We start from the raw sequence: 12,383 nt of genomic DNA on the forward strand, positions 1-12,383 counted from the left end.
CAACAGTAGGATGGATAAAGGACTGCATCATTTGCCCTCAAAGGTCAGCTTTACCAACCTGGATGGAGGAAAAAACCTCAGGAAGTTTTACTAAGGAAAGAGCTAGCCCAAAGACTAACAAAATATGCCTGTTTTATTCACCAAAATGCTCCAACACAAAATAATCAACTGAACAGTAGCAGTCACTGTCACAGTTTCACCTTTTAAGAGGATAGCATTATCTAAAGGTATCACCTAGACTTCAATCTACAACTAAAGGATAACCAAATGATCACTTTGCAAAAAAAATAAAATTGACAATTTCAGATGCATATAAGTAGGAAATTCAAGTGCTTGAAGAGTTAATCTTTACTGACAGAGTAGGAAGTTATGTTTGGCTCAACTATACTCCCTTTTTATCTGTCACATACTAACAATAGCACGACCAGAGGTGTGCTAGAGCTATTGGAAGTAGTACCTACCTGCAGAGAAGCACACATAGATCTGTGTTAGAACTCAAGAAAATCCAGGATTAGGCAATCTCTGGTCAAGTCTATGGTGCCTAAGGACCAAAGAAGTATGGCCTATGACAGACACATTTACCCTTGCCAGGATAAAGACTGCTACTCTTTAACAGTCTAGTAAACCTTTACTGGGGCAAGACTTGAAAAGCTGGTTCAACTGGCCTTAGAGGGAGAGCCAGAAGAGCCCAGCAATGTTCACGCACAGCAGTGAGCAACGGTTGGTCATCTCCTCTGCTTGCACTGAAAAAATTGCTGCTGCCACATTTATTTGAAAAAACAGCCCAGTACCCTGAGCTCTTGAAATGTGATGATAATATTCCTTATTCAGAGTACAAGTGCTATTTTAAGTTCTTCCGCTGGGAAAAAAACCCTGTAGTATTAAAACAAATAAAATCTAAAGTTTTGGCACCTAGCCATGACAAAAAGCCAAAACTAATACCATTTCCAACAACACACTGGAATGTAGTCTGCAGAACAGCTACAGTCTAGTGCATATCAACTGTTGGTGGCCTTCTGCTTCAGCTGACCACATACCACCAATACTAGCTATCAATCTTTCCAACCTCAGCAACGGGTGGTTGTTCATTATCTCAATTTCTAGTTTTTTGGCATTTTTAAGTAGATATGTAAAATTAGAATCCTTTTGACTCTAAACCTCACTTGCTAAACCTACTAAATCCCCCTCTGATCTTTTAATTTCACTCAGGGCATGCTGTAATTGTGAATAAAATGCTGGAGAACTTCACGTAATAGGACCACATAGGACTGACCACAGCAGGCCAAAGATACGCTTTTCAGGGCAAGTGGCTGCCAGGACTAGAAGATACGAGTCAATGGCTTTTTCACCTGCACATTTTACATGCTGCTACAGAAAGGTGCATCACATCATCTGGGCTTTGTGAGAATCACAACTGAAAACACTATTCATAATTTAATAGTTTAAATATTGGATTCAGGATTAATTTCTTCTGAAACCTTTTTATATGCCAATTCAAACCATTCATTGACCTTAATTAGCTGTTAGTTTAAATGTAGATAGTTGTGTAGTCATATCAATAGAAGCTACCTGAAAGACAACAATTACAGTGAATTTGGTTTCACTCACACAGAGCTTACAGTTTAGAGCTGAAGCTGTAGGAGGGTAAATAATTGCACTTAGCCAATGATGCAATGCCTGAGATCTACAAAGTAAGAGTAACTTCATACAAAATATGATCCTAAGCAAATACCAGGAGTTAGCTGCCTTTTTACCAATCCCTGCCCATGTTTTGATTAGAAGAATGAAAAACAAAATAAAATAAACAACCCAAGAACAAGCAAGACTTGCCCACATATTGTCCAGTGAATGATGAAAATGTGTACATCCATCTTTTATCAGTCTTCATCTAAATAGAGGCAAATATTTCAAAAAGCAAAATACCTGTAACTTATACAAGGATATACAGCCTGTTATTTCACTGGATTTTCACCAAGCTTTCAGGAGTGAGGATGATTACTGAGGAAGCACAGAAAACTTTGCTGATTATAAATAGCTGGGGTGGCTTGACCCTGGCTGGAGGCCAGACCCACCAAAGTCTATCTATCACTCCCCTTTCCAGCTGGACAGGGGAGAAAATATATCTTGAGAGGCCTAGGAACCAAGATAAAGACAGGGAGACATCATTCTGCAATTATGTCTCCACCTGCTCCAGTGTGGGGCCTCTCCACAGGCTGCAGGGGGGGTCTTGGCCTTTTCCATGGGCTGCGGGGGGACATCTGCTCCACCATGGGTTTCTCCACAGGCTGCTGGGGCATCTTTCTCTCCAGCACCTGGAGCACATCCTCCGCCTCCTCCCTTCACTGGCCTTGGTATCTGAACACCTCCTTATACCTTCTCACTCCCTTCTCTGGTGGCAAAAAGTGGCTGCTTGCAATTTTGGGGGTTTTTTCCTCTTAAATGTGATTCCCAGAGGTGCTGTGACCCTTTGCTGATGGGCTCAGCCTTGGTCAGCAACAACTCAGGCCTTGAGCTGCCTGGTGTTTGCTCTCTGGGGCCTGCAGAGAGCTTCTGGCTGCTTCTTGGAGAAGCCATCCCTGCAGCCCACCCTTCTCCACCAGAACCCAGTCATGCAAAACTACAACAGTAGCTAATCAGAGAGTACCCACACCACCAATCCTGTAGATATCTAATCAGCTGGCCTTTCTACAGACAGCTGAGCAGCAGCTGGATGAAGCTGTGTCAACACTGCCCATAATTACATGTTTACATAGGCAAAAGGAATATTCATAATGTAAACAGGAAAGTGTCTGGGTTGGATAAATCTGTCCAACTGCTGTTGCCCACTGGAGATCAGTTCCCATCCACAGCACCATTAATTGGTAACACAAAATTGCTGAAGCAAAGGGATCAAAATATGAATAAAAACCTCTTATCTAGATATTACAGCCTTTTCCTTGCAAGCAAAGCTGGGCATTTCTGAATGGTAATGCAAGCATGAACAAATACAGGTCTGTAACAAGTTGTGCTTCACATTTCTGAGTGTTCACTATGAAGACCAAACATAATGCTTTATTCCATGCAAGCTGCCATACTTCCAGGCAAGAGAAGCACATGGTACCTAAATAGCAAAACTTTATCTTTCAAGAGCACAAGAGAACTAATTTAAATGTGAAACATTTGTTTAGCCTTAGATTCTCCCCCATCCCACTCAGCTAGTAACGATGAACTTCACAGGTTGATTTTGTCACTTCTGTCTATATCTGTTTGTTTTTGTAACTTTGCACAAAAGTCATTTGAGGGGAAGCAAGTAAGATGTACATCACCCCTAAGTGAGCTGTCTGAACTTTAAGAGTATAACAAATTTCCGCCTATCAGCCAAAAACTACCGATCTCATGCACATTGGGTATGCAGCAAAAAGGTGAATAAATCTAGATTACCATGGTTTAACTACTGCTAAATCAAATGGCTTTCCACATTACCCACCTTCTGCTGAACAAAAGCCAACTGTTTTACCAAACTGATGCACACATGTGGTTGAGCATTTAGACTCAAGGCCAGGTGACTCAGTATGTGATTTCATGGTCTGCTTGAACAGCAACAAGTTAAGACTACCATCAGAGATGCCATTCACCTCCACCCCACCTCTAACTTCTCACTCTCACCTGCTGCACTAGCATTCCCAGTGGGCCACATCAGTGAAATAATCAGTCCTGCATTGCTGCAGAAAAAATGATTCATCAGAAGACTCCATTTTTTGGCTAGAAGTGACCATGGAATCTCACCCTTTCATGGGGAGTTCTTAAAACAGGTTACATTTCTACTTAAACATTATCTGACTCTAATACCAATAAAGCTCACAAAAGCATTCAGGAATCTTAAATGCCATTGAAATAATACTATTTGAAAAGTTTAATATTAAAGAAAGCCATAAGCTACATTATATAAATTAGCCTATGGCTAATTGTAATTATATACACAATTACACCATTATAGAATGGTTTGGGGTGGAAGAGACCCTAAAGATCATCTACTTCCATGGGCAGGGACAGCAGGTTTCCCAAAGCCCCATCCAACCTGGCCTTGAACACTGCCAGGAAGGTAGCAGCCAGACCTGCTCTGGGCAGCCTGTGCCAGAGCCTCACCACCCTCACAGGGGAGAATTTCCTCCTAATATCTAATCTAAACATACCCTCCTTCAGCTTAGCAACTTTATCCATTGCCCTATCACCACATGTCCTGGCAAACAATTTGCCTCTCAGCCTGTCTTCAGAAGAAAGGTGCTCTAGCCCCCTGATTATGTTGTGGCCCTCACCTGGATTCACTCCAATAGGTCCATGTCCTTCTTGTACCTTCTCTGTACCCCAGAGCTGCACACAGTACACTTCAGGTGAGGTCTCATGAGAGCAGAAGATGAGAAATACCTGCTTCAACCTGCTAGTCACATTGCTTTTGATGCAGCCCAGGATATGGTTAGCTTTCTGGGTTGCAAGCACACATCAATGGCTCATGTGGAGTCTTTTCATTCATCCCCACCATCCCCAAGTCATCCTCCTTGGGGCTGTTCTCAATCCATTCCCCTCGCAGCCAGTAGTCATGCTTGGGATTGCCCTAACCCACATGCAGAACCTTGCACTTGACCTTGTTGAAATTCATGCAGTTCACATAGGTCCACCTCTTAAGCCTGTCAAGATCCTTCTGGATGGCATACAATAATCATATATAGTTGTTGTTGTTGTTATTATTATTATTACAGTATCTCCCCTCCCCTACCCTTTCTGCTTTAGTGTTTTAGAAGTAACAGTGAGAATTCTGCATAATTTGGAAAGGAAAATTTCAGAAAAGCTGCACCTTCAAGTGTTGCAACTGCACCACATAAAGACTTCAAACCCACAGTTAGTTCATCTGAACACTTCCTGTACCTACAGAAATAAAGTGAGTCTGGAGAAATCAGAATGTGACAAGAGAATTAGTGTTGGGATTTTTTGTTTGTGGGTTTCTTTTTTTAATAGCTACTAAACAAAATGAGTTATAGTAGACTTGTCTGAAAAGACAGACACAAGACAGTCATCCAAATCATGTTTTGGAGAATAAACCAGCACAGGGCAAAACTACAGAAAACAAAACATGGGGCCCTAAATGCCTGCTTCCTCTTTTTCCTCTTGAAGAATCCATCATGACAGTGGTCTTCACCTGAAGTGTCACAAAGTGACAGAACAATGGTGAGGGAAATGTCAATGCTACACAGTCATATGTGATGGGAATAGTGTACCCTACCCCTATAAAAGGATTCATTACAGATTTCCACTGAATGTGTCCTACTGCCCTGCTTGACAGCATTGTACCTGCAGCACAGCCCACGTTCTTGGAGCTGCTGCCATCTTTGCTCCAACTGTGGGGTCTTGTTTTAGCATGAATGTGCTGACAGACAACATCACTGAAATCCTGCCTCCCCTTGACTCAATGATAAAATTCCGTTAGTTTAGTCATCCAGAGATTTAACCCAAGTAACTTAAAAATGTCTAGAAACACCATGGGAAAAGAGTTGGAAAGGCCAAGTGACACTGATGTAAAATCAGCAGAGTTGCTTTGCACACAAGTAAACACACAATTAGTTAAAAAGTAAAATCAGAACAGTCAAGAAGAAAGAAAGCACAAAATAACAGCAACTCACCTTTTGAGGGGGTGGTCCGTGGTCATCCAAATAAGTGGAATTTCCTACAGAAAGAAGAAGGATGGGGATAAGCAAAAGTCATCCAATGCAACTTCAAAGCTTCAATATCTATTATCCACTGGGCCTGGTGCCACATAATTCAAGGAAAATAAATACCCTCTGCTTTAATTTTTGATTAACAAGAAAAATACAACAATAATTTGTTTTGGCTACATTTAATTTGTGATGAGAGATTAGATGCACATTGTTGTTTTATTATGAAACTAAATGGGCCAAAGCAGCTTTAATGAAATAATCATGGCATTCAATTATTTGCATGACAAAACTGTCAGCTGCGTCCCTCCAAGTTTTATGCAAGCAAGCACAGTTAACCTCAAAGAGAATTCTTAAATAATAAAGTATCAAAGGCTTTAATCAGATTTTGGTCTGATAGAGTTTACAAGCATTCACTTATGTCTCCTCTAACCTGGATGTCCCTCACTCTCCAACCTCCTCAACCTCCTTTTTTGTTCCTGAACAGTGTCAACTGAATGGGAGTTATATTCTGATGGTAGTACACCTGCCTTTTCAAGATGTTCTTTTAATTCAGACGAAAAGCTTCAGAAAAAAAAAAAAAGCCTCTAAAATTGTGAGGCACTCCTTTCTTAGCTACAACTATAAAGACAGCAATTTCAGACTTTCACCCATTACGTACAAGCACACACTGACAGATAAAATACACCCTCCCGCACACACTCCCAGGCTTTCTTCCCTGCAACTGTCCTTCTGAGCCCTTCTTTTAAACAATTAATCAGGAGCTTTCCCAACAGGTCCCAGCAGAAGATGAAGCCATGCATCAAGTCTAGAAGTTCCTCTCAGGTCACATATGTTTTTCCTTTCAGTCACCCTCATACCAAAGACAGCAAATACACCTCTGCTCTAACCTTACATTAGTATGGAGTGTAAGACTCCTTTTCACAAGTGTCTAACTAGATACCCAAATGTGAAGGAGGAATGTAAAAACCACATGTCGCTTGTGAGCATCTCTGTTCCTGGGGTATTCAGTAGGCAGTACATGTCACTTCTGGGGCAATGCGGGCAAATGGGACACAATCTTGTATCCCCTTAAAAGACAACAGTACAATTTTGGCCCATTTTATAATGTTGAGGCTTTTTCATGGCAGTTGCTTCCTCAAATCCAGAAGCAACTAATGGTGAGAGCAAGTAATTGCCAGACAGACACCAGTGACCAAGGAAAGAAAGAATACCTATTTGAAACCTAGCTGTCAGAACAGCTAACAAATGAAAAGCAGAGGGAAGAAAGCTTCAGACATTCCTCACTCCCTTAAAATGCCCCAAACGCCATGAGCTGAGCTAGTTCCCTTCCCTGCCCCATCTCCTACTTCTGCTCCTCAGGCATATGAACCAGAGCATCCACATCAATTCAACAGTCTGAATTCTCTTGGGTTCACGTTAAAAAACAAGCATATGTTTCAGCAATAAAATGCAAAACCTTTCGCTGTATAATTCATACCATACCCTATGTAAAAGCCCTGAAATAACACATCTAGCTGTGATGGAGCTGAGCAGGCAGGCTGCGGGGTATGCCAGCCAGTTCCTTAACCCCACAGAGACCTGTGTGAGCTCTCACTGACTAGTGTATCACTGAATCGGGCTGGCTTCTGTTCTGCTTGCACACTACAGGAACCTTAATACATGCAGAAACATCCTGAAACACAAGCACCTAAGGTCAGAATATTTCTGCAGAAAACCTGCAAGAGAGAAGTTGACTTCCTAACACAAGAAGGGGCAATGCAAAGCTTATTAAGCACATCTCCCAAGTTGGATATTTGCAAATTCTGTGAACTTAAGACAGGATGTAGCTTTCACATGTAGAGCCGCTTTTCAGAGAACACCTATCAGACCAGGCTAGTTTAAAAAAAAACAAAAAAGGAAAATCCATATTCTAAATATTACACAGTGGAGAAATACCAAGGTAATGCCAATCTATGAACTATTGTCTACTACGAGATGACAAAGTAGTATGAACAAAAGGAAAATTACACAGTCAAGTCAGGGACTTAGGAACGCACACCATAAACACTGAAACCACTGTTCATAAGCTCAAAAGCTTACTCTAATTACAGCAACACATCAAGCTGATCTAAGATGAAGGAGATTATTATGCAGCTTTTATATGCTCTGGCACAGTGATGTCCAACACATGCCGTCTAAGTACCACAAAAAAAAAAAAAGGGGAGGTAGAAATGATGAAGTGCTAGAAGAGGAGGTCAGCTTTTCTCATTAATGATCTAGTCCGTTGCTCGGAAGCAACCTTTGCAATTAAATTACTAGAGTGACTTCTCTGTAGTCCTTTAATAAAGCTTTACTAAAGGCATCGTTGCTCTTGTCTGTTGCCCAAGACCCTTTCATATTCTTGCAGAAGAATATGTGGAGAATAGTATTTCTTTGAAAACCAGATTTTCTGCCTTCTAACACATTCTGCTTTCCTGCAATAGCGTGAAGGTCTAAGGTGCAAGAAACAAGTCAGACAGAATAATCTAGTTTCAAAACAGTGGTATTACACCTTACACAAACACGTTCAACAGCACGCTTGAGCTGACTGAATACAGTCTCTTCCAGTCTGTCAAAGAAAAAAAAACAAACACCAAAAAACCTCCCTCAGCTTTATTACAGAACATGGTGAATACATTGAAGCAGTCCAAATTCTTCCATAATTTATTATCTTTGAGGTTAAGTGAATCAGCTGTATACAAAATCTTTGGGGAAATCTTGTGGTTATGTTCCTTTTTTCTTGGAATCTCAAAGTGTGGGGGTTTTGCTTGAAGTGAGCCAACTTCATACAGAGAAAGATAGCCAGTCACTAGGATTAAGAATAAATATTACTGTGTCCAATTCAGAACCACAGAAAATAAGAACTGCAATCCTAGAAAAAAAAAAGCCTTTAAAAAATTATTGGGGAGTATGGAAGGAAGTGGTAAATTGGGCTTACATATGAACTGAAGACCTTTTGATAGCAACCAAACCAGGATGATTCCATTTAAATAATTTCGATATAATATGGAAAGATTTGAGATGAAGAGAAAAAGTCAACATGAAAAATGTGGAGTTTTGACTGTTTTCCTGGAGCAGAGTTTTCCCTTGGTGGGAATCACAAGCAGGAGTCTAAAGAACCTGCGATCCAGCTACTGCCAAATTAATGTGTCTTGTGAAAGTTGTGCTTTATTCTCTTCTCTTGGTCACCGTCTCAAACTTCCAGGCGCCGATACAACCTTTACTGGCACATACCATCCCTGGAATCATCTGATGTCTAAAGGAGAGGAGCAGTTGAACAGTTGTCTGATGTCTCTTCTGGTCTGGAAATCAAGGCTTTGAAGAACAACTCCCCTACCAAGCACCCCTAATCATTCAGATCATCAAGTGCCAGAGAGCAATCAGAAGAGGACCAGCTCTGCTTCCAGACTGTTATTTAAGCAAGAAACTGGAAATCCACCCACAATCAAAATCACTTCATGCTTCCCAAGAGCCAGAAATTTTTTCTATGCAGTTTCCTTGCTCTTTTCTTTCCGCCACGAAAAATTTCCCGCTACAGAAAACACTGGGGAGGCTCCACCCATAGAAGCGTTAAGTCAAACAGGATGCCCATGGCTGGCAGCACGCACCCAAGCCAGACAGGGCTGCTAGAAACAGCGGACTGGGGTGGCTTCTGCAGCAGCTTACTCTACTGCATTATAGGGCGTGCTCTCTTTCCCCCCCTCCAAGTGAAGAAGTGGGCATCCTTAGAAGTGTCATGGATTTTTACACATCTGAAATAAGATGTTCTTAGTCACCATGTCAAAGTGACCTTTGTGGTCCAAATGCAGGAAGGGGGCAGTTTAGCAGAATGACGTCGCCCGGCTCAAACCCAACCTAAAATGAAAATCCTGCTACTGCTGAGGTCAGCAAAACCATACCAGCTTTAACAGAGGGAACTTCTGAGGTGTGCAGAGAAAACTAATACAGCAAAACCCCACTGACCAATCTGCACTGGAATAGAATGACACTGCAATTTCTGCCATTAAGTGTAAAAGTCTCTGTACCTACAAATGGTCTCTGTGCAAGACTAACATCCTGTCAAAATTTTCATTTTGACCATGAAAAAGTGTACAGAAAGCATTTTTAAAAAAAAGAAACAACAAACCATTCTGAAATGTTTTTTTTTCTACTTCCTTTCTTGCCTTTAAAAACATTTTGGTTATTCGTAATTTTCTAAAATCATAACTACCAAAAAACCCCAACCTGAAAATCATACATTTAATTCACTCTGTATCACTGCATGCAACGCAATAAAGAAGCTGGTACATGATAAAAATACCTTTTATTACCCAGTTATCTGAACACTGGAAACTTGATTAAGATGTAATTCAGATTTGTTTACCTACCAGTTTTATACTTCTAACATAATCTGGAGAGGAACTGGCACACGAGTAGAGTCTTTGAAAATTTACTGGTATTTCTGCATGTGTAATTTATATAGAAATAACACTGAAATACAGATACAAAGGGATTGGGCAATGGTAGGTTACTAACCAATGAAGAACATAAATCAGAGAAAGAGTCTAAGTTAAGAAAAACACCTTTATGAAAACAAATATTAATAAATACTGACTTGCTGTATACTTATCAGTTTGCCCAAACCTATTAATGTTTATATTTATATGCTTGCATTTTAAACATACTCAAGACTAGAGTGTTAACTTGCTCCACAGATCCATTTCTTATGAAAAAGTCCACATTAACTATATTTGTTAGATTCAAACATACTGAAATACATTATTACAATTCATAAATAAGAAATTAAAAACTTTTGCTGGCTTAGACAAAAAACATAAATCAAAGTTTTGATATGACACTATTTATCAAAATTATTTGGCCTACAGCAAGCACTTACAATGGAAATAATACAGACATTCAGTTTATTGATCATATTCCTAATGCTTTTTGCTTTTACTTCTACCCTGTGGTGACAGACATTCCAGCCTGTAACTCTACAAGGTGAAAGACCCATTTCAATGAAAATTTAGAAGTGCTGGCTTAATGAAAATCAATCTGAATATTTGATAACAAAAACTGTTGGCTAAAATTGCTCTCAAAGACAAAAATCCTTCCATCTCAAACTCAAGCAGACCTAGTTGGTCTGACATCAGGAAGTTCATAATCTTCCTAATACAACACCCACACTGCTTATTTGTCCTATATGCATATCAAACAGTTGAATATTTTGTTCTAACACTCTTGCTGGAAGACTTTTCCTAATCCCCAACCATTAGACGCATCTTCACTCTCAAAGTCTTCCATTACCAGTTCACACTTTTTTTCCTTGCACTGGTCTTTACTACCCAGAAATCTTCATAGCCAAGTATACACTGGCCCAAGAACAAGGTACCACAATCAGCAGTTTTATCCTCTACATTGCTACTTCTTTGTCCTTTTTACTCCTCTGAGGTCCTCCTCACTTTAAGATCCTTGCAGGTTCAGTCATCCTTTCTGGACCCAATGGCAGCACACTGCCTGCCCAGTTACCCCAGTGAAAGGCTGATTGGTGTCCTCCCAGTTTCAGCACGTGCAGCATGAGATGTGCAGGCAAGACATAAGCATGTGCATACTAGGCATGACCCTTCTCTTGCAAAGAGAGGGGACTCCAAAAGGCAAAGCTACTCCAAAATGAGAGATATTCTCTGAATTGTGTGGTTAAGCCTTGCTTTAACACACCTCATACAGAAAGATATGTGTACAGACAGGTGTTTCATTTCATTGTGTTTTGCCAATAAACTGCTTTATTACTACTGGGGGTAGTGAGAGGGGGAAAAAATAAAAACCAAACAAGTAATAAAACCAGCCCCAACAGGTACTTTCCCGCAGTCAAAGGAAAAGTATATAAGCAGCTCTCTATGAGAAAACCTAATGACCAAGAAACATGAAGTGCCATTAAGCCAAACTATTTTGATTTTAATGTGCTTTGCAATGAGAACAAAGACTGTGATCTATCTCTGTGGCCAGGTAGCTTTCTACTAAATGTACTTCAAAGCCCCTTTTATCTGTTCATTTTAATTTCTCAGGCAGTTCTCAAATTCTGCTTTCCGGTATCACACAGCAAATGGACACGGATTGAATGTGGTGGTTGGGTTTTTTTACCACAAAGATGATTTTTATCCTACCTTCGGTCACAAAGTGTTCCACATGTTTTGTGGTCTTTTCTTAATTACCTTAGCAAGATTTACCTTAATAAAAACAGAGTCAGTTCTACAAATGCACAGAGTACTATGTTGGGTTTTTCCCCAGGAAAAATTCTCCTCCCAAAACGTGTGGTCAAGAAATACTTAAATACAAAGAAAGCTGCTCAAAATTTAAGGGGCAAGTTGGGAAAAGCTCAGCTCGACAGCTAAACTAGCACCCACTGAAACTGCACAGACAAAAATTGCACTGGTCTCCTACTTCATTTGCTAACTGGCTAACATGACAAAAGTAATAGAAACTGCGTCAAATTACTATGGCTGAATACAAAAAGTATCGGTGTAGCACAGAAACTAGCAAGCTAGACAGTAGTCAGAAACATCTGACATTTGGAAAGGAGCTAGACTTAATGACAGTCAGGTAGCATATTTAGGGAACTGCCTGTGACAGCCTGCATTAACAGTTGCCTTTGAAATTTAACAGAGAATGAGTGAGTGAAAACCTGGCTGACAGACA

At 40.4% G+C, this 12,383-nt stretch overlaps 1 protein-coding gene across 1 annotated transcript in view; it reads right to left on the reverse strand.

Moving 5' to 3' along the window:
• Positions 1-12,383, reverse strand: part of UST (uronyl 2-sulfotransferase) — a gene marked incomplete at its 3' end in the record, with an annotated part of 159,190 nt that overhangs the window by 94,378 nt on the left and 52,429 nt on the right. The window contains exon 2 of the mRNA XM_084261925.1: positions 5,655-5,698. Within this exon, the coding sequence (XP_084118051.1) occupies positions 5,655-5,698 (44 nt within the window). The remainder of the gene's footprint in view (positions 1-5,654; positions 5,699-12,383) is intronic.

Source organism: Gallinula chloropus (genome assembly GCF_964237585.1).
Source record: "Gallinula chloropus genome assembly, chromosome: 3".
NCBI lineage: Eukaryota > Metazoa > Chordata > Aves > Gruiformes > Rallidae > Gallinula > Gallinula chloropus.